General features: G+C 48.5%; 9 protein-coding genes across 9 annotated transcripts; 3 read left to right on the top strand and 6 right to left on the bottom strand.

Moving 5' to 3' along the window:
- Positions 1 to 2,834: 2,834 nt before the first annotated feature.
- On the bottom strand, positions 2,835 to 3,872 carry BO94DRAFT_478745 (uncharacterized protein; the record flags this gene model as incomplete). Its single annotated transcript, XM_025608709.1, has 2 exons — positions 2,835 to 3,031; positions 3,308 to 3,872. The coding sequence occupies 2 exons, from the start codon at positions 3,870 to 3,872 to the stop codon at positions 2,835 to 2,837; spliced, it is 762 nt and encodes a 253-aa protein (XP_025462002.1).
- A 1,136-nt stretch (positions 3,873 to 5,008) lies between these two features.
- On the top strand, positions 5,009 to 5,775 carry BO94DRAFT_570032 (acetolactate decarboxylase; the record flags this gene model as incomplete). Its single annotated transcript, XM_025614771.1, has 1 exon — positions 5,009 to 5,775. The coding sequence occupies exon 1, from the start codon at positions 5,050 to 5,052 to the stop codon at positions 5,773 to 5,775; it is 726 nt and encodes a 241-aa protein (XP_025462001.1). The 5' UTR covers positions 5,009 to 5,049.
- Positions 5,776 to 6,180: 405 nt separating this feature from the next.
- BO94DRAFT_579512 (thiamine pyrophosphate-binding protein) lies at positions 6,181 to 8,194 on the bottom strand. Its single transcript, XM_025615274.1, has 2 exons — positions 8,070 to 8,194; positions 6,181 to 8,012 (listed from the first exon to the last, which is right to left on the bottom strand). The coding sequence occupies exons 1-2, from the start codon at positions 8,149 to 8,151 to the stop codon at positions 6,343 to 6,345; spliced, it is 1,752 nt and encodes a 583-aa protein (XP_025462000.1). The 5' UTR covers positions 8,152 to 8,194; the 3' UTR covers positions 6,181 to 6,342.
- Positions 8,195 to 9,443: 1,249 nt separating this feature from the next.
- On the top strand, positions 9,444 to 11,700 carry BO94DRAFT_528195 (HET domain-containing protein; the record flags this gene model as incomplete). Its single annotated transcript, XM_025610412.1, has 2 exons — positions 9,444 to 10,239; positions 10,276 to 11,700. The coding sequence occupies 2 exons, from the start codon at positions 9,444 to 9,446 to the stop codon at positions 11,358 to 11,360; spliced, it is 1,881 nt and encodes a 626-aa protein (XP_025461999.1). The 3' UTR covers positions 11,361 to 11,700.
- A 97-nt stretch (positions 11,701 to 11,797) lies between these two features.
- Positions 11,798 to 12,785, bottom strand: BO94DRAFT_579510 (uncharacterized protein). The gene is made up of 2 exons (XM_025615273.1): positions 12,314 to 12,785; positions 11,798 to 12,253 (listed from the first exon to the last, which is right to left on the bottom strand). Exons 1-2 carry the CDS (start codon positions 12,487 to 12,489, stop codon positions 12,049 to 12,051), a joined length of 381 nt encoding a protein of 126 aa, XP_025461998.1. The 5' UTR covers positions 12,490 to 12,785; the 3' UTR covers positions 11,798 to 12,048.
- Positions 12,786 to 12,837: 52 nt separating this feature from the next.
- BO94DRAFT_540438 (uncharacterized protein) lies at positions 12,838 to 13,411 on the bottom strand. Its single transcript, XM_025612915.1, has one exon. The coding sequence runs from the start codon at positions 13,330 to 13,332 to the stop codon at positions 13,018 to 13,020; it is 315 nt and encodes a 104-aa protein (XP_025461997.1). The 5' UTR covers positions 13,333 to 13,411; the 3' UTR covers positions 12,838 to 13,017.
- Positions 13,412 to 13,663: 252 nt separating this feature from the next.
- BO94DRAFT_540437 (putative MFS transporter) lies at positions 13,664 to 15,236 on the bottom strand. The gene is made up of 5 exons (XM_025612914.1): positions 15,120 to 15,236; positions 15,054 to 15,068; positions 14,603 to 15,004; positions 14,203 to 14,556; positions 13,664 to 14,147 (listed from the first exon to the last, which is right to left on the bottom strand). The coding sequence occupies exons 1-5, from the start codon at positions 15,144 to 15,146 to the stop codon at positions 13,779 to 13,781; spliced, it is 1,167 nt and encodes a 388-aa protein (XP_025461996.1). The 5' UTR covers positions 15,147 to 15,236; the 3' UTR covers positions 13,664 to 13,778.
- A 345-nt stretch (positions 15,237 to 15,581) lies between these two features.
- Positions 15,582 to 16,496, bottom strand: BO94DRAFT_503797 (uncharacterized protein). Its single transcript, XM_025609490.1, has 4 exons — positions 16,318 to 16,496; positions 16,064 to 16,246; positions 15,853 to 15,999; positions 15,582 to 15,801 (listed from the first exon to the last, which is right to left on the bottom strand). Exons 1-4 carry the CDS (start codon positions 16,398 to 16,400, stop codon positions 15,639 to 15,641), a joined length of 576 nt encoding a protein of 191 aa, XP_025461995.1. The 5' UTR covers positions 16,401 to 16,496; the 3' UTR covers positions 15,582 to 15,638.
- A 1,018-nt stretch (positions 16,497 to 17,514) lies between these two features.
- BO94DRAFT_540435 (uncharacterized protein) lies at positions 17,515 to 18,558 on the top strand. Its single transcript, XM_025612913.1, has 2 exons — positions 17,515 to 17,801; positions 17,861 to 18,558. Exons 1-2 carry the CDS (start codon positions 17,757 to 17,759, stop codon positions 18,452 to 18,454), a joined length of 639 nt encoding a protein of 212 aa, XP_025461994.1. The 5' UTR covers positions 17,515 to 17,756; the 3' UTR covers positions 18,455 to 18,558.
- The last annotated feature ends 172 nt before the right edge of the window (positions 18,559 to 18,730 follow it).

Below are 18,730 nucleotides of genomic sequence, written 5' to 3'. Positions count from 1 at the left end.
ATAAACCTAAAAACCCTAATAAACCCTAATAAACCCTAATAAACCCTAATAAACCCTAATAAACCCTAATAAACCCTAATAAACCCTAATAAACCCTAATAAACCCTAATAAACCCTAATAAACCCTAAAAACCCTAATAAACCCTAATAAACCCTATGGTATTAATAGTAGATATAACTAATTAGATTACTTTAATAAATCTGATTATAGTTTAATTTTTTAATTGAATGATAATCTTTCTTTTAGTATATACTTTTATAAGTTAAGTACTAATTTTATTTACATTATAAATATTCTTATTTACAGTCTGCTTTTATAGTAAAAATAGAGACTTATTTATAATGATTATATTATTTAAAATATATTAAATTAATTTATTTACCTTGCTTAAATTATATAAAAATAATAAGATTACAAATATTTCAGAATAATTCTCTATTTTAAAAGCTATATAATATTAAGATATAAACTGATAGAATAATAAAATAAAAGATGTAAGTTAATAGATTTAATCAAGATAACTTATATTTAGATAGATAGCTAGTTAAGCTATATACAGGTTAATAGACAAGATATAACTCAAGGCTACAAACAGGATTATAGAGATAAAAGGCTTTTTAACAGTGTATGGAGTCATGTGTAAAGCTTTAGTGAGGGTGTGCTTTAATTACACCGTGATAAGATGTGCTGTGTATGTAAAGTACTATATATATAGTAGAATACTGTAGATATATAGTAGGATGCTGCAGACATAATAAGGTGCTGTGGATATAGTAAAGTGCTATAAATATAGTAAAATCGCGGTAGATATAATAAAATTACTATAATGAAAATGTCAAACCCTAGGATCGTGTTACGGACCCCTGCTAGCTGGACAACTAGTAAGGCGGGTACGCCAGGCAGAAGGCCACATCCGGACGGAAGGGAACTCTTATCGAGGAGAACCCCGACCCGAACCGATTAGGTGCCACGAGTCACGTGACCATGGTATACAGACAAGCATGTGGTATATAACATACCATCATGGTCTATGATTACCAAGCGGGTATACAATAGACCTGATGGTATACAGAATGATCTACGAGGGACGGATATATAAGGACACTCGTTCATGTACTTAGCTAGTTCTGTTCTTCGTGCTCAATCCAATTATCTTTAAGTAACCATACGTTTTGGTAAAGCTTAGCAATAACACTCGTCCGCACTTACTTACAGATAGCTGCGCGGCACTATCTGGCCTTACTTCTCTTCTCTTGTTCAGATCAAGTCATCTTTAGATAGTCATTGACCTGACTACCTTGATTCAGTTCACAGGTACGTATCGGAACGGGAGCTAAGCTAACAGGAACAGGGAGAAGCGATCCTAGGGTTTGACAGATCGCTTCCCTGTCCCGGTTAGCTTAGCTTCACTGGTATACGTACCGTCAAACTGAATCGAGAAGATATCAGGCTGATAACTATCTAGGAACAACTGGTCTTGGACAAGAGAAGAGAAGTAAGGCCGAATAGTGCCGCGCAGCTATCCGTAAGTAAGTGCAGACGAGTGTTATCACTAAGCTTCCAAGCGTATGGTTACTTAAAGACAGTAGTATTGAGCATGAAGAACAGAACTAGCTAAGTACATGAAAGAGTGTCTTTATATATCCTATCCTTTGTATACCATATCATATACCGTTCAGGGTAGATCGATGGTCGATCTAATCGTGGTCCGAGATCTCAGTATACCCTGAGTATACCTCTGATGGTAGGATTGATGGTAAATGATCACGTGATGTAAGGCTGTTCCGAGCGTTACTCAAACCAGGATTTTACTCGATAAGAGTTGCTGGTTGTCCGAGAGTCGCCTTGTCGACGCTTTCTGCCTGACGAGTCCGCTTCGCTAGTAACCTGACTAGCAGGGGTCTGTAACAGAAAAGTAATAGAAATTGGGATGACAGAAATTAGGATAAACCTATAGTTCAACTCCTACTTTAAGCCTAGCATAATTAGAAAAAATATCAATCTAATTTAAATTTCTATTATAGATACTAATCTTATTAAATTTTTATTATATATACTAACCCGATTAGGATTTCCACAGCCAATATTCAATCCTTAATAACTCCACCAAATCAAGGTGTATGAATTTGGGAGTGGTATCATTGAAATCCTCTTATTCTGCTCTATCCATACCTGTCATTTTTATTATCAAAATACGTTATTCAATCATGATTCCGAACCCGTGATTTGTGACGGCGGCGGACTCATTTGTCACGTGACGCTTATGTCATGCTGTTTGTCCTGTTTGCCTTGATATCGCCAGTGTTGTATGAAGCGAGGCCCACAACACTTCGCGTTTCTGTTTCTTCCCCTCACGTTTGAAGTTTTAGAGTAGTTAGCACCAATACGACCTCATTTTGTGTTGAACGGCCATCTCATGATTTGCCTACTAGATTGAATTTTACTCATTCACCTCTATCTGTACATCTAATTTTCATTATCAAAATATGTCATTCAATCATGATCCTGAACCTCTGACTCGCTTACTAGAGAGATGAATGTGAATAAATATATTAGATAATAAGAATCAGTGACTCAAGGGGTGTGAAGTGAGATGCTCTATAATATGCTGTAAAGGATAGCAGAAAAAAAGTGTATATGTCACTGCTTGGAATGGGGTGTTACATGATTTACATTCTAAGGGATAGTTGACATGTAATCGAGGCAGGGGTCCAATGTCAAAAGGTCCGGGATAATCTCCAACACAGAGTCCTTACTCAACACACGAGGCGGGCTGCAGAGATGTTAGCTGCAAGCACCAGCTTTTAAAGAATCAGGAACAGGGACATTGAACTTACTCATCCTTCCTAGAACTACTCAGCAAATCTTCGATTTTTTCGATGGATTTGCTGCGAGACCAGGTCACCGTCGAAGGTCCAAACCTCAACCTGGCGAGAGTCTGGAGGTGGGTCGCACATATGTTAGACCAAGACACAGCCTGTGCCCAGTGTAATAACTGGTTGACGACACACGGCTCGATCTCTCCAGACGCTTGCGTGGTCAGCAGCACGGTCATAGGGAAGCAAAGAGGCGCGCAGCCACAAGAGGGAATAGGTTCGCAGTTGGGTCTTGCACAGGGTGTTGAGAATCTGGATGGACCCGGATCAGGGCACGATCCGAACAGTCTCGACTCGTCGGGCATGGTCTTTGAAGGCGGCCAGTCCGAAGGCTCTGCTCTTTGGATCTTGCGCTTCTCACCGGGCTTTGTTGATCCATCTGGTTCATCAGTCAACAGACAATACTTGCCTCGCTCCAGGTGATACGTACCGGAAGGTTTCAGTCGGGCATCCCTCGTCTCGCTTGGAAGAACCTTATCAATTGCCCTTTGAACGTCGCTCGCGATGAGTCCCTTCTGTTGGCGAGATCTCCTGGGTCTCTCGCGAATGCTTTGTTGGAGTAAAGGTACGGCTTGGTCGCTACTCTGCCGCTTGCTGAGTGTCGCCAATAGACACAGTAGATGCTTGCTCCAAGTGATGGGCGCAAGGTCAGGAGGTATCACCTCGGAGGGAGCTCGACCCCAATTTTGATTCACTATTTCCAAGCACGACATCTTCTTTCGGTCCGATTTCTTGAAGCGACTAATGATGGGTTTGACGGTCTTCGAGTAACTGATAATCTGTCGGAAGTGTTGCAAACTTTCATATTTTAGGGACCATAAATGTTGATCACAGAGGTAGTCCCATGAAGCGCTAATGACTTCTGCTAGTCTCTCGTCTACTGATGGGCTGACCAACAGGACATCCGTGAGGATCTCTAGTTGTTGTAAATCAGAACAGCCCGCTAAGGTACTTCTCAACGCGTCCATGATGCTTCTTCCATCAACGCAGAGCATAACTGCGTTTATCGAGTCCATTTTCCGTCTGCATCGAATATAAACATGAATGGCACTAGTCTGGCGCCTAGCGAGGGGGCGGATGGGATGTACCTGGTCAGACCTCAGGGGAAGGGGAGGCTTGGTGGTTAGTATAAGACATCATCAATGAAGACTCATTCTGCCCAGCTTGTAGAGGACATTTTGAAAGTTCTGATCCCTATGACGACCCAACCTTCCCACCCACCCAAGAAAAGGATGGAATGAAAATAGACGAATAAATGAATAGATAGTACATATTAAACGAAGAACGAACGTCATTCAACCTTGAAGATTCTAAACTGGGATTCAAGGCAACAATGCATGCTCCCGGCGAAGGCGATTGGACGAGACGTAAAATATCGGATCGGGTAATGAGATGATTTCATTGTACATCAGGCCGTACGAATCATGTTCGAGATTCTCACGTGCTTGGAAGCTTGAGCCCTCAAAGTTTTTGGCTGGATGTAATATCCAGCGCCAAGCTCCCTTGCTAGCCTCGTTAGGACAGACTATTGGTTTCTGAAGAGTTCGACATCCGGTAAGGCTGGCAATATAGACTTTGCAGCCATCGCAACGGGCGGGATGCACCTACTATTCAATTAATTGGCTGGCGTCAGCCAGAACAGAACCAGTTATCAGCCCGCGGAAATCGCTCAAATGACTGTCAGCGATTGCATCATGGAATGTCTCACCATCAGCATCGGGCACTTCCAAGTTGGTCCACTTACATAACTCTTAACCATCACACGGATGCTGTTGGGGAAGAGCCTCGGACGGTGACTCTATTCAAGGATTCGCCATTAGTCTGCCGTCTAATAGTCCAGTGCCGAGTGGTCATGCTTCCAAGCAAGGTTCAAGGCATGCAGATCCACCGGGTACTCATCTTAGATGACAAAGATAGCACTATGTATCATCACATTATCGACAGGCGGGACTCTGATCGGTCCCGGATGTCCTGACCTGGAGCATCAGATTGTCCATGTATTACCCTGACGTCCAACCCCAAATCCGAACCGGATTGTTATCCTCGATGGAAATAGAATGTTGTCATCCACACTCCATCCAGAACCGGAGAGATTGACCCTTGCCCTATATGATGACCATCTGCAAAGCACGCATTCTCCAACCCCCCATAATCAAGGAGAATAGACCAACAATGCCCCCCAACCAACTCTACCAATACTCCGTCATCGGGGCCCTCCTCCACGGCATCTGTGCCGACGGGCTTCCCGCCCACCGTCTTCTCGATCACGGCAGCTACGGCCTAGGCACAGTGGCCGATCTCGACGGCGAAGTCATTATCCTGGACCGCAAAGCCTACCACTTCCCCTCCACGCCGGGCTCCCTCATCCGAGCCCTAAATCCCGACGATCGCATCCCCTTCGCCCTCATGACCGACTTCCACCCAACGCACACCATCCCAATCACCACCCCTCTGACCGTCACCACCCTCCTCGACAACATCGCCCCGCTGCTCGGTCGCAGCCAGAACCACTTCCTCTCCATCCGCCTGCAGGGGTCCTTCCCGACCATGACAACCCGCATTATCCCGAAGCGGGCATCATCGGAAACCTTGGGTGATCTCGCTCAGCGACAGTCAGTCGCCACGATCGTCGAGTCGACGGGCACGCTCTTTGGGTTCTGGTCTCCTCCATACACGGCCGGAGGAATCGGGGTGCCTGGGATTCATTTGCATTATCTCAGTGAGGATCGGCACTCTGGGGGGCATGTGCTGGACTTTCGGGCTGAGGGGGGACAGCTTGAGGCGGCAGTGGTGAGGAAACTGGAAATCGAGCTGCCAGATACGGAGGAGTTTGGGGCGGTCGCGATGGATGGGGTCGAGGCAGAGGCTGTGGGGAGAGCAGAGGGGCTTAGAGAGTGACTTCCAGGGCAGTGTGGCGTTGTTTGTGCTTCTTGTTACTAGTACTAGAGTCAATCTTTCTCTGTTCACCCGGGTAGGGTATGACCACTGTCTGACGGGGGAACCGCAGCCAGCCGACCTTTTCCAGAAACTCTTCTCTTTCCCTTGTCTCTGGTGATTCAGATACTATATTTCATCGATCATGATAATTAGTATTCTTTCTTCTGTGAGAAAATTCATGACATCACAATCCACCAACCTGTGTCACGGGGGGGCTGTAAACCATGATGATTTGGGCTTGAGGAACAAAATACAGGGGAATGAACATTCCAGTAGAAAGATGTTACTTGAGAAATAATTCTTCGACGGCATTTTCCATGTCTGTTAGATTCGTACGGTGCTGCATGGCGATTGGCAATCTCTTGTGTGAAACTCCCGGCTATAGGGTAGTATAGTACTACTAGGACTAAGTAACTATATATCCTCAGGTACAGACCAATGATCGAAATCATCCTTGCTATTGGTACTTTTAAGGCTTCAACCCTGGTTCCACCCTCTTCCCGGGTAAACTCTACATCCTCCTCCTCCTCATTCTGGAACCAGACTGTCCACAATCGCCTCCAGGCCCTTCCCTGCAGGCACTTTGGGAACCATGGGCACGTCTTGCTTCGTGAGCACTTCCAGTAGCACCACCCCGGATGTGGCCAACACCCAGCCGACACTCTCCTTTAGGTCCTCACGATGCGTACAGCGCCGTCCCTGGGCCCCCATGCTCTCCACCAACTTCACAAAGTCCGCATTTCGCTGCTCGCTTTGCACAATGCGGCCGGCGAATTCGTCCGTCTGCACTTCCTCGATCATCCCCTGTCGTTCGTTGCAGATGACCACAATCTTGATCTCCACGCGATGCTGCACCGCGGTAAGAATGGATTCCATGGTCATGCAGAGAGAGCCATCGCCGTCAATATCAATGACCGTCGACTCCGGACGGGCCAGCTTGACCCCAATCGCCGCAGGGAGTCCGTACCCCATTGTGCCCAGGCCTCCTGAGCTGATCAGACTGCGGGGTTCCCGCCAGCGGTAGTATCGCGCCGCCCACATCTGGTGTTGCCCGACGCCGGTGGTCACGACGGTGGAAGTCTTCTGGTCTTGGGTCTGCATATCTAACTCTGCGATGACTTCTTGGGGGAGAAGGCGCGACGGGAGGACTTCGGGACGCTGGAACGCGAGGGGATATTGGGCCTTCCAGTCCTGGATCTGTTGCAGCCAGTTCACTCGCGGCATAGTGGGGTTGAGACATCGAAGCAGTTCGGACACGTTAGGGGCGAGATCTCCCAGGACGGCAATGGTGGGTTTTATGACTTTCCCAACGTTTTCCGGGTAGATATCAAAGTGCACGATCCCACCGCGGCCCTGTTGTGCAGCAGTTTCGCGAGCCACGGGACTGAATCCCGCTGCGTGGCCCACTGCGCGCTGGTCCAACCGTGCGCCTAGGACGAGAACAAGATCTGCACTTTGAACGGCCAGGTTGGCAGGGACTGTGCCATAAGTGCCAAGCATGCCCAACGCCAGCGGGTCGAGTTCGTCCATGGCCCCCATGCCTAGCAGGGTGGTCGTCACTGGGATACAGGCGGTCGTGGACAATCTGCGTAGGATATCGGCACCTTGGGCAGTCTGGAGCATACCATGTCCAGCAATAATCACTGGTTTCTCGGCCACTTCGATACGCCGTACAACCTGGTCCAGCTGAGCTTTCATCTCGCCCGGCCGCGGATCGGACGAAGAATCATCGACCGCATGGGTTTCGTTCGGTGTGAAGCGTGCTTGAGCGACATCCCGTGGAACAACCACCATCGTCGGCCCAGGGCGACCACTCATGGCCATGTGGAAAGCTGTGGCAATGCAGCCGGGTAGATCCTCAGCCCGCCGTGGCATTCCACACCATTTGGTACACGGTCGGGCCAGCGCAAGAGAGTCAATCTCTTGGAAAGCCCCCGTGCCCTGGACGGAGGTGGCCACCTGGCCGCAGATAGCAATCACCGGGACTCCATCCAGCAAGGCGTCGAGTAGAGGAGTCGCTAAGTTCGACGTGCCAGGGCCCGAGGTAACCAGCACTACCCCTGGCTTGCCCGATGCTCGAGCATAGCCCTCGGCCATGTGGGCCGCGATTTGTTCATGGTGGGCAAGGATGAAGCGAAATGGTTCCCGATCGTACAGGGCATCAAATACGGGGAGCACAGCCCCACCAGCCATGCCAACTGGTTGGTCAGCCGGCGAACATGTAATACAGGAGGAAGTCCCATGCTGTTACTTACACACATGTTCGACTCCACGGCGGGCGAGTTCCTCACATAGATATTCACCACCAGTTGCTGTCAAAGCCTGGATCCGGGTCATGTTGGCGATGCTTGATGAGACTTCAATGGAAGTATACTTGCAGGCTCACTTGGGATCTTATATATGGGATGGGTGGATCACTAGCAATCAAGCGCTGACGTCTTTCCGAAAGTCACTCCCGGGCTAATGTATGATCCCGGGGGTGCGTATTTCCCGTACCTAAGTAAAACGATTCAGGATCTCTAGCCGGGTGGTTTGATGACCAAAGGTGGTATGTAAGGGCGTGGCGGGGGCGAAGAGTATCTTGACCGGTCATTCCATGTTTTGGGAGCTCCCTCTAGCATCGGATTTGCGTCCTCCATGCAGTGGCCACTCCAGTGCTTATTCTTCTCTGTGTAAGATGCTTTTGTGCATCATATCAGTAGACTGGATCTGAGAAGTGATATCATATCTTTATGATGTAAGTAATTCCTTGATTCTATCGGTCCTGTTGATGCTGTTTTGGATAAGACATCCTCAGCTGCAGCCATGTCAACGCATACAAAGAGTGCCATCAAGGCACTACGACGAGTTGGGGGAGTCAGCCTGATGGGATCAAAACCAATACCATTTTGGTTCCAGGGATAATGACTAACAGCATAACGCTGCAAGGTAAGAGGTAAGAGGCCAACGGTCCCTAGTCAGTGCAATATTGCCAATAATATCTTTAAATATATGTATGAACGAGAGGCTATAGTGCAATTTGTGAGAATGTCAGAGGCGGGTCTATTTCCTACAGGCGGCGACTTTGCGGAGACAAAGGTTTTCGACTTGGATGCTTGGGAGGAAGCTCTTGATGTGGGTGTTGAGTAATGTGGTATTGGCAAATGTGTTGTTCAACGGCATGCATTCATTGCATCCATCCCACCCATAGTTACAGAATGTTCTGAAGATCAATATGTTTGTATCTATCTTAGCTTCTAAGTATAGCATGGGAGGTTGACCCTGCTGCCCAATGCTGCCCGACGTTGCCAGGCCAAGACGGTTCAAGCCGTGTGCGGGCGGGGTCATTCGTCCTATAATCCACTTCTGCAAGGCCTGGATACCCCATCATTTCATTTGTAGTCAACGCTCATCAGTTACCCCGAATTCTTGCGTTAGCACATACTGGTCTACATGTCCCTGTGGTACAGCCGTTGCTTTTCCTGCATACGATACATACTGGTGCATACATTCTCTTATGCATGTCACCCTCTATTGCTCATTTAGCCTCCGGCCATTTGGAAGAAACCTTGATTACAGGCCAGGTACAAGGATAATACCTACTACCAATCGGGGTTGTTACATCCCACATGACAATTGATTTTTGAACCATGTCTTTAAAAGACGAGTTTCCAATCAGGTTGGATCAAATCCGTTTGGTCACAGTCTGTCCGCCATCCGATTATCAAGACGACCCTGTTCGTTGCAACCTCGAAGTACTGGACCTTGCGCATGAGACTCAGAATATGCAGTACACCGCCCTGTCATATACCTGGGGAGCACCTGCGGAATACGGGCAATTCAGCACCATGACCAGTGAGCTCAAATGCCCCATCATTCGCCAAGGGACAGTGGTTCGCGTGGCTGAAAATCTGGCACATTTTCTCAACCGTGTGCAGCATACTCCATCTCTACTGGAGAAGAAATTCTGGATAGACTCCATTTGCATCGATCAAGAGAATGACGAAGAGCGGGCGCATCAGGTCAAGTTGATGAGCCACATCTACAGCTCAGCCAATGGGGTTGTCACGTGGATGGGCGAAGAAGATGAGTATACTGGGACGGCATTTAAAGCTTTGAAAAGAATCCATGAGCTGATTCTCGATGGTACCATGGATGAAAGCCCGGCATATCTACGTCGCGGTGAGAACCGGCTAGGGCTGGATGTGTCGGATGGAGAAGCATGGCGCAGTGTTGGAAAGTTCTTCCAAAGGTGCTACTTTAACCGGTCTTGGACGATCCAGGAGGTTATCCTCGGAAAGGAAATCGAGGTAATTTGTGGCGGGGAGAAAATGAACTGGGAGGTGCTGATCACATCATCCCGGTTCTTCTCCCAGACAGGATGGAAAGGATTTCTGGATAACTTGTCCGTTGCATATCCGGAAGAGATCTATGTGCCTGCATACTGTCATGCACCGGTCATATTGAATGCTACCAGGCGAGATATGACCAAACAACACTGGACTACGACATTGTTGTACGCGTTACAACGTTCTCGAGACTACAAGGCAACTGATCCCCGTGACAAGGTATTCTCTATGCTTGGTCTGGTGGGAAAATTCATCAAAGACAAGCCTCGATTAGCCCCTGCATACGGTACTCAAAGTGTGACAACAACATATACCAATGTTGCTATCCAACTCTTGGAAGACGGTGAAGATCTATACATCCTGTCGTGTGTTGAGGGGGAACTTTTCCAACGTGTCGGCAAGCTGCCATCCTGGGTACCTGACTGGACCTGTGGAAAGTCTACAGGGCTGTTGATTATCGGTTATAAGCGGTACTCTGCCGCTGGAACAATCACGCAGCGACCATATATTGATTCTTCCGCACTCACCGTCAGTCTCAAGGGAGCCAAAATCGATGAGGTGACTTTGGTAGGCGAGGCCAAACACGAGGTGTTGGATGGCCTGCCATTTCTGGGATGGCTTGAGATTGTTGCATCGCTTCCACAATGGTATCGTGATATCCCCGAAGAGGCTGGAGGCGAGTCTAGATTGGAGGTGTTCTGGAGAACCCTTCTCCGAAACACTACAGGACGCCCGCCAATACTGATACCTACCCAAGATCAGGGACTACATCATGCATTTGAAACATGGCTTCGGGATAAAACAAGAGATAGACCAAAGGGCATGACGGACGCCAAGTGGGAAAGTATGAGCAAGGCTCTGCTTGAATTACTGGGGCCAGATGACATTGTGCCAATATCGGACTTGACCGATACTATTGGGTTTCACACAAGGTTGAGTTGGGCCAAACATCTCAGACTTTTTCGAACGAGAACTGGATACCTAGGCCTGGGATCGGAATGTGTGCAGGAAGGGGATTCAGTATGGATAATTCCATCATCCCGTGTACCACTCATTTTGAGACCGGTCGATAATATGGACAAGACGCGACAGCGCTACCGACTTGTTGGGGGCACCTACCTTCATGGTGTCATGCATGGTGAGATGGTTTGTCCCTGTTGTAGTGTACCAGGGCAAGGTGATATTGAGTCACGATGGGAGACAATACTGATCGAGTGATCGCACTGTGTAGGAGATCCAGCGAGAGTTCTGTAAATGCACATATTGTTCCTCTTTAGACTTCAAGGCTGGGGAGAGCCTCTGGGGTAGCGGACGAGAGAACAAAACCAGTTATATATTTTGGGCATTACAACTATGTTGCTGTTCGCTCCTGATACAGTTCGGTGGCCGGTGCAGATGGCATATGCATTGATGTACATAGCTAGTGTAGTTTAATTGGTGAGGAGCAGGCGGTTCTTTAGATGTCTGTGATTGTCCAAAAATGCCGCCATTACGAAGGTCTTCTGGCCTTCAGCAGTTCTTGCAGTGGCCTCCAATAGGGCATCTGTAGGGAAGTGTCTGGTGGATTATAGGGCCGAGCCATCACGTTGACAAGCCACGCAGTGAAAATAATGTCGGGAGCGTTCTACTAGTAGGAAGCAAGAACACAGAGAAATATGAGTGTTGTATTGCTATCTAGAGGTTGCGCAGCGAGAGGCGCGTAGAAGAGGTGCCTGGTGTGGCGCTAGCTAACCACGTGACCAAGCCTACTAGTACTACTGCCTCAACAAATAATAACAACAGCAACCACGGTTGCCCTGGAACTGCTAGTATCTGAATTCAACTCCGTATTCCGGGTGGTGAAGGAAGCAACTATGTTGCAGCTTGACACTTCTTCTATTCACACCATCCACAGTGCCTTCTAGTCTTACATATACCGGTCCCAAACCAGTGCTGCCGTAGTCACAATTGCCATGGAGGTTTCAAAAGCCGCAACCCGTGTCCAATTGCCGCCATTTCGATACATAATCCAAGCCGCCACGAGACGAGAGGGCACAGAAGAGACCATGATCGCAGTATCTCGCTGGTAGGTCGAAATAAGATAATATGTCCCCAAAGCAAGAGAGGTCAGGCTGTGTACGCAATGCAATCAACAATGGGCCTTCGGTTGGGGTGGAAAGTTCTATACTTACCCAATACATTGAACGGCGCCTTTGGGGGTGCCGTTTAATGAAGAGCCCTCAAAGTTGGCTACCGAGGATGGATACATAATGCTGTAGAACGCATTTCCCAAAAGGAAAACGCCTTGGGCGGCGAATACAGCACTCGAGACACCGCCCATGCGGAGGCCGATATTTTGGAGAGACATTTTTGACTCAGTTCGTATCTTGGAGTTGGTTGTATTTAGAATCGTCCGAGCTGATGCTTTGGTGAATATTTGATGTCAAGGGGTTCAAGGGGTTCAAGAGGTTCATATAGTAGCTGCTTCGTATCTGATCCGGTTTTCTCCGACCGCCCGTCAAATTTAGTCCGTCGGTCTTCCCACACCGAACAGGGCGGGTGGGGTCTTGGAGGAACTGTCAGCCCTCGTGTCTTGGGAAACTCGAGCCGATGACTCAAGCGGGTATCCATCACAACCTGCAAAAGCGAAAAAGAGTTGACCTGTCAGCTTAACTTATTGCTTGGCTTATTCAGAGCTATTAATACACTTTATAATCCTGAAGGCCGGGCTCGGAGCAGTATCAGAAATCACACCGTGATAAAAGGTACCTAATATCAGAAAGTTAAATAATCATCATAACTACGGTTTGTGACCCAACCATTCAACAGAAGTGGCAGATAGAGAATCTTTGATTAAATCGCTTCAATTACACCACATCGATCATCGGAACATACTCTATTCATCCTCATCATCCGGAACCCCACTCCACCAGTGGCGAATATCTCGATACCACGACCAAGGCCCCGCCGACGCAATCAAGGCAAGAATACCAATCAAGACAATTTTCTCCATCTGAGTTCGGAAGCTGAAATCATACTGCCAATATCCAGGGTCTTTCTTGTTTGTCGAAGTCGATTCCTTGTTGCGCCAGAGAGCTTGGCATGTCGAAAAGTGGACCATCGTATGGGGTTTGAGCGTGGTGTGTCCTCGGCTCCGCAAGGGTCCATTGAGCATGGCACGCAACGGATAACGACCCAGTGTTGAGGCCATGGCGATGCGGTAGATATAGACTAGATGATGTTTTTAGTTAGATTTGATTAGCGTTAAGAATAGCATGGAGATTGGTCCCTGACTTCTTGGGGGTGAGATGGCTAGGAGTAAAGGCAGAAGCTGAGCATGGCTGAGGGTAGCGGTTTTATATCCGGTCAGAGTCAGCCAGGGCGCGGGGAAACTCGAGTTTTCTTCTGCGCTGGAGTGTGGCTAGCCTCATGCGGCTGCGGGAAATGGCTCTAAAAATAGCACCCGCTCTGTTTAATCACGAGGTACGTAAATGGTGAAGTCTGTTGGTGATGTTATCATGACTAGCTTCTTTGGCAAAATGTGAGCATTCTGTAGTAGTATCTATTGTTCATCGTCTACTTATATCTATCAGCTAAATGTCACTGCCAGCCATAACCCTAAGACAGGCCAGCATTTGTCGGGTCCTGTTGTTCAACTTATGGCGATGTATCGAAGCAGATGCCCCCAGCCACGGATTTCGAAACTCGCCAAAGACAGAGCCATAATAACAGGATTCCAACTGAGAGGCCAATAATGAATGGCTGTAGAATCTGGACTCCTTGGCTCTCCGCAAGGGAACCAACCGCAAATGGCAGCAAAGCAGCTCCAGCCCCTCCAATCGCCGAGGCAAAGCCAATCGAGCTCACATGTAGCGATTGTGGAAGTATCTTGGTGGCCACTACAATCAGGACTGGGAACAGTGGGCCCAGGAAGAAACCTTGCAGAGATACCGCGACTGCCGAGACGTAGAAATTTGGCACCAGCCAAAAGACAAAACCAAAAATAATCACACACAACGCATACAGCTGCGTGGAAGTCAGCCTAGGCCAAAAGAGAACGGAAAGGGGAAGGGTGCCATACCGTAACTGACAGTTCTTCCCCTATCATCGGTGTGATGAATCCAAGAAAGACCCGGCCACAGGTAATACCCAGCCAAAATCCGGTAACCGCCATGCCGCTAGCGAAGGGGGTCGCGTGGCGCACCCGCATCATGAAGACCACGGTCCAGCCACCTAAAGTGACTTCGGTTCCCACATAAATGAGAAGGAAGAGGGTGCAGATCCAAGTCACGCGGGCATATGGTTGTTGGAAAAGAGCACGCCGCAGCCCACCACGTTGGCTTTCATCGGAGTCCTCGCTCGCGTCTAGGGTAACCGGTCGAGCGCTCCAGAAGGCGAGGGTGCAGACGACGGCCTCGACAGCAGCACCGGCAGCCTGAACATGAGCGACTGGCTGGTAGTTGAGATGAGGGAAATCATACCATGATATTATAAAAGCGAAACCAGGGGACATTGGCCCGGGTGACCAGTGCAGACACGATTAACGGGCTTATCATGGCTCCCACCCCATACAAGCCATGCAAAATCCCCATCAACTGGTTGGCGCTAGACAAGCTGCTGATCCAAGCGTTCCATGCCGAGTCTGCTATACCAGTTCCAAACCCACCCACCGCAGAAGACACCACCAGAACGGGGTACCGAGGATGCAAGGAGGCAATGCTAAACGTGAACAAGTGGCAGGCCGCTGAAATACAGGCGATGCCACGACGGCCCACCTGCACGTGGATCTCGTTGTTGAGCAGTCCGGCAAGCGTATAGCCACAAACGGGGGACAGAAACAACAGCGAGACAGTCGTGTGGGAGATGTCATAGTATGATTCAAGCTTTTGATTCAATAGGTGTTTCCCAACAGGTTCGCGACGTGACACTTACGTAGGGAATTAAAGGCTGACCATGTTAGCTTCAATGACGGCAACCCATGTCTGGCTCGCTCCTTACCCCATATGCTGCATCACTTGCTCCCATTATTAGGAAGGTCCAGAACACAGCGAGCACCTTCGCGACATGAGATTTAGGATGATCCCGCCGGATACCAAGACGCGACGGGCGGGTAATGTCCGCTTGAGACGGGTCTTGAGGACTGTTGCCTAACAACGAGCTGTCAACTGTGGCCATTGTGGCACCTAGGACACAGAATGGCCGTCTGAGACCTTTTTGAGGATTCGCCGAGATTCGCCGAGATGTTTGTCAAGCGATGAATCCCAGGGAGATACCGCGGGGCGTGCGAGGTCGGCACATCCCTTGATGCACGCCAAGACGCTATTTCCATTTATGCATTAGCTGAATCTATTTATGGATTCTGCCTGCAAAATCAACGCGGATATAGAAAGTGGTCACGCTTCACGCTCCCTGAAACGAAAGATATACAAAATCGACAACAAATAGACAAAGTACTCTAACCGCATCAGAACAGATACCAAACCTGTCACGGTATTCTCTTCCGAAGACACATGTACCTTATTTGCTGCCCTTGGCTTTGTGATAGCTATGGCCATCATAAGTGTAGGCGTATTCACCTACATCGAATCCCCACTTGCCTGTACCATTGCCACCCGCTTTACAAATGGGATCATTGGTATTGGACTTGCCATTGTTGGCTTGGAGGGCGGTGCAGTAAGGGCTGCTTCCCGTCAACCTTTGCGATCGATCGAGTACAGCGAAGAGGGCTCACCCAAGCTTTCCGGTCCATCCGGTGATTTCGTACCAGCTATTCCTTTTACCCTTATCTGCGGAACCGATGTTGTTCTTCTTATAAAAGCTATTGATAGCACCGCCCTGGGAGTCTTGCGAGGATTCAGAGACTGGGAACAAGACGGCTCTGTGTATATTGTTAGTTGAGACCCGCTCACATACTTTGTATAGACTGTAGGTGTTAAACTTACTGGTGCCCACCTTGAGTAGTTGAGGCATACGGGAACTCCTCTGGAGACACATATGTACTGCCAGGGGTCTTGACACCGGCTAGTGTTGGGTTTCTGAAGGGACCACTGCCTTTCCCTCCTGGGAATGTCTTCTTTACTCCAGCATCCTTTCGGTTAGCGTTGCTCTCAGAACCATCTCGCTGGCTAGAAAATGGGAGAAGTGTATGTTAGATCAATTGCTTAACTGGCAGGTTGGAGTCTAGCCCTAAACTCACAAGAGAGGCTCCTTCCCCAAACATAGGATGGCATAACAGTCGCCATCGAAAGGAAGTGCGTTATTGTCATTCACTTCCATCATGGCCTTGATGGGGTTACTTTTGCTTGAGCCGGGAACCGCCCCAGCGCGGATCTCAAGCTCGTTGAGAGCAATATCGTCAGCTGGATGAATGGGAGCTCCTAGGCATGGAAGTATATTGACCGCGGCGAGACCAAATGCGAAGAAGGCTTTTGAAATATACATGATAGCAATAAACAAGGTTTTTATGATGTAGAAAATCCAACGTAAAGATTGAGATAAGTAAATAGAGAGGATGCTTTGATTTTCTGTTCAGTCTGCATGGCTATGAAGCTCGTGTAGTTGACCTTCTTATATCTCATATCCCAGATATTGTAGTAGCTGGAAGCCGTAGTAGCTGAAGAGCATCTGAAGCTCCTGAAACTGAGTCCAAGGGGCATCACCCCTTTGGGGCTGGAAGATTGGACCCTACATGGTGGCTCTATGCTGGGCAGATTGATGAACTCAGCTGATTGAGCTGCTGGATATCCAAGTCCTGGAATAAGCAGAACCACGAGTAAGCCGGTTGTGATTGCAATCTCCTGTCATTCTGTAGCTGCCAAGGGATAAGCGTGTATTTAGTTGCATTAGGGAAGCCCGCTGGTGGATATCTGGAGGTCATGGTTACACAAGTTATGTTTGGAAATCAGCGTGGATTCCGTACGTACTTTGTATGCTATTAATTGGCAGTGGGGGGGATTTAGAGTGATAATAGGTCTCTCAAGAATAGGATGGATAACGTTCAGGATATCATTTGTGGCGTAGCAGTATTCGGAAGGCCTGTTGGTATCTGGTCGACTTCTTCGTAACGCTGACGGAATACGGGCTTCCACTCGGTGGCTAAACATACATGGTCTAGATATCTCGAATATGACTGTGTGCCTTAGATGAGAAGAGACGGTGTAGTAAACAAAGAGGAGGATTAGCCAATCGTGTCCAGCGGAACTGTTGGCTGCCTAAGAGTCACATGACCCTAGGCCACCACCTGCCGCTCTGGTTGCATCTCCACTTCCCTTCGCATCATCATGTTTACTCTGACGTGGGTCGACCATCACACGACAACCCCCTGATCATCTCTTGACACATAGGTATCTACCCCAAAGGCGAAACATATCTCACAGCCTTGCTTATTTGGAACAGGCAGAAAGACGTGTTGGGGGCTGAGTATGTTGCATGCTTATCGCATTCCAGCCCTTATAGTTGGCTATTCCAGTCCCAGCCTGCTATATTTGCGTATATAGCTAACTCTTCCTATAACTAGAAATCTCTCCTGACTGTCTCGGTCTGGGGGAAACCAACTCAAAAACATTACCTTATCCCAATTGGTATCCCCATAACACACTCTACCCACCACTGCTGCGTGCAGCTTTCCCGTCCACCATGTCAGACATCATGTTCTTTTTCACGGCCAACATGCCAGGAAGCGTACGAATAATTGTCAAACCCTCAGATCTGTCCACCAGATAGCTAATGCCTCCTCCCAGGTCTTCAGCCAGTTGTTCGATGAGAGCCAAACGGCCGAGAATGCCGTTCCCTTCCTGACCCTTATCCGTACCCCTGATCAGCAAGAGGTGGATGAATGGGGCACCGAACCGCCAATCGACGACTTTGAGACAGGATTCCTGGGCAAAACTGATGACGAGCTCCGTTGCTTCTTCCGACAGTTCCTTGCGGAAAGACCACCATCTTCACAGGGCAACATCGGCGGACACTGGATGGCCGTCCTGGATGAACTGTCTGCTGCCCAATCAACCATAGTGCTACACTATGGGATGAAAAAACCCGACTGGGATGAGATTTATCAATACGAGCCCGAGAAAACCATCCCTGGGACAGGGAAGGTGTGTGAGGACGGGTATATCTGGTGGAAGTGGAGGGTTCCATTCAAGCATTCCTACCACTTCTACATGACCATCGAGCACTGCGATATTGAGGTCATGGAGATGTTCTGCCGTCCCGAGTATGTGGATTCTGATGGGGTGGTTGATTGTGATACTTGTTACAAGATTCTCTACAGAGAAATCCGTGACCCTTTGGGGCTGGTGGGGGGAGAATGGGAGGTGCCATCCGATGCATAATCCGGGAATGTTTTTTGGAAGGAGAAAGGGGCCGAGGGGAAATGTGGCAGGTAGCTTTAAGTGGGCGCATAATGATCATCTATGATATCACTTCTTCAGCTAGGTTACCTTCCTATCTTCCTAAGTAATCACTGTATGAGTCTATGACTTTGGGTGGGACTTTGTATGGTCGAAAAGTCTCCCTGCCCTATGTTACAGGCGATGAGCTCCAGGCTAGGGATCTCCAAAAGATAGAGTATAAGTCCATCATTGGGATACGGCAAGGGCTCCCGCGTC

This window comes from Aspergillus sclerotioniger (genome assembly GCF_003184525.1).
Source record: "Aspergillus sclerotioniger CBS 115572 chromosome Unknown BO94scaffold_47, whole genome shotgun sequence".
Lineage (NCBI taxonomy): Eukaryota > Fungi > Ascomycota > Eurotiomycetes > Eurotiales > Aspergillaceae > Aspergillus > Aspergillus sclerotioniger.
Note: the sequence above shows the minus strand (reverse complement) of the source record. Positions and strands in the feature narration are given on the sequence as shown.

Coding starts and splice junctions, on each gene's coding strand:
- BO94DRAFT_503797 (XM_025609490.1), bottom strand. CDS start 16,400: ATGATGGAAGTGAATGACAATAACGCACTTCCTTTCGATGGCGACTGT. Junction 16,247..16,317: donor TTGGGGAAGGAGCCTCTCTT/GTGAGTTTAGGG, acceptor CCCATTTTCTAG/CCAGCGAGATGGTTCTGAGA. Junction 15,802..15,852: donor GGATGGACCGGAAAGCTTGG/GTGAGCCCTCTT, acceptor GACGGGAAGCAG/CCCTTACTGCACCGCCCTCC.
- BO94DRAFT_540437 (XM_025612914.1), bottom strand. CDS start 15,146: ATGGGAGCAAGTGATGCAGCATATGGG. Junction 14,557..14,602: donor TTCGCTTTTATAATATCATG/GTATGATTTCCC, acceptor GCTCATGTTCAG/GCTGCCGGTGCTGCTGTCGA. Junction 14,148..14,202: donor GGGAAGAACTGTCAGTTACG/GTATGGCACCCT, acceptor ACTTCCACGCAG/CTGTATGCGTTGTGTGTGAT.
- BO94DRAFT_579512 (XM_025615274.1), bottom strand. CDS start 8,151: ATGACCCGGATCCAGGCTTTGACAGCAACTGGTGGTGAATATCTATGT. Junction 8,013..8,069: donor CCGTGGAGTCGAACATGTGT/GTAAGTAACAGC, acceptor CTGACCAACCAG/TTGGCATGGCTGGTGGGGCT.
- BO94DRAFT_540435 (XM_025612913.1), top strand. CDS start 17,757: ATGTCAGACATCATGTTCTTTTTCACGGCCAACATGCCAGGAAGC. Junction 17,802..17,860: donor CGGCCAACATGCCAGGAAGC/GTACGAATAATT, acceptor GCCTCCTCCCAG/GTCTTCAGCCAGTTGTTCGA.
- BO94DRAFT_540438 (XM_025612915.1), bottom strand. CDS start 13,332: ATGGCCTCAACACTGGGTCGTTATCCGTTGCGTGCCATGCTCAATGGA.
- BO94DRAFT_579510 (XM_025615273.1), bottom strand. CDS start 12,489: ATGTCTCTCCAAAATATCGGCCTCCGCATGGGCGGTGTCTCGAGTGCT. Junction 12,254..12,313: donor GGCGCCGTTCAATGTATTGG/GTAAGTATAGAA, acceptor TTGCGTACACAG/CCTGACCTCTCTTGCTTTGG.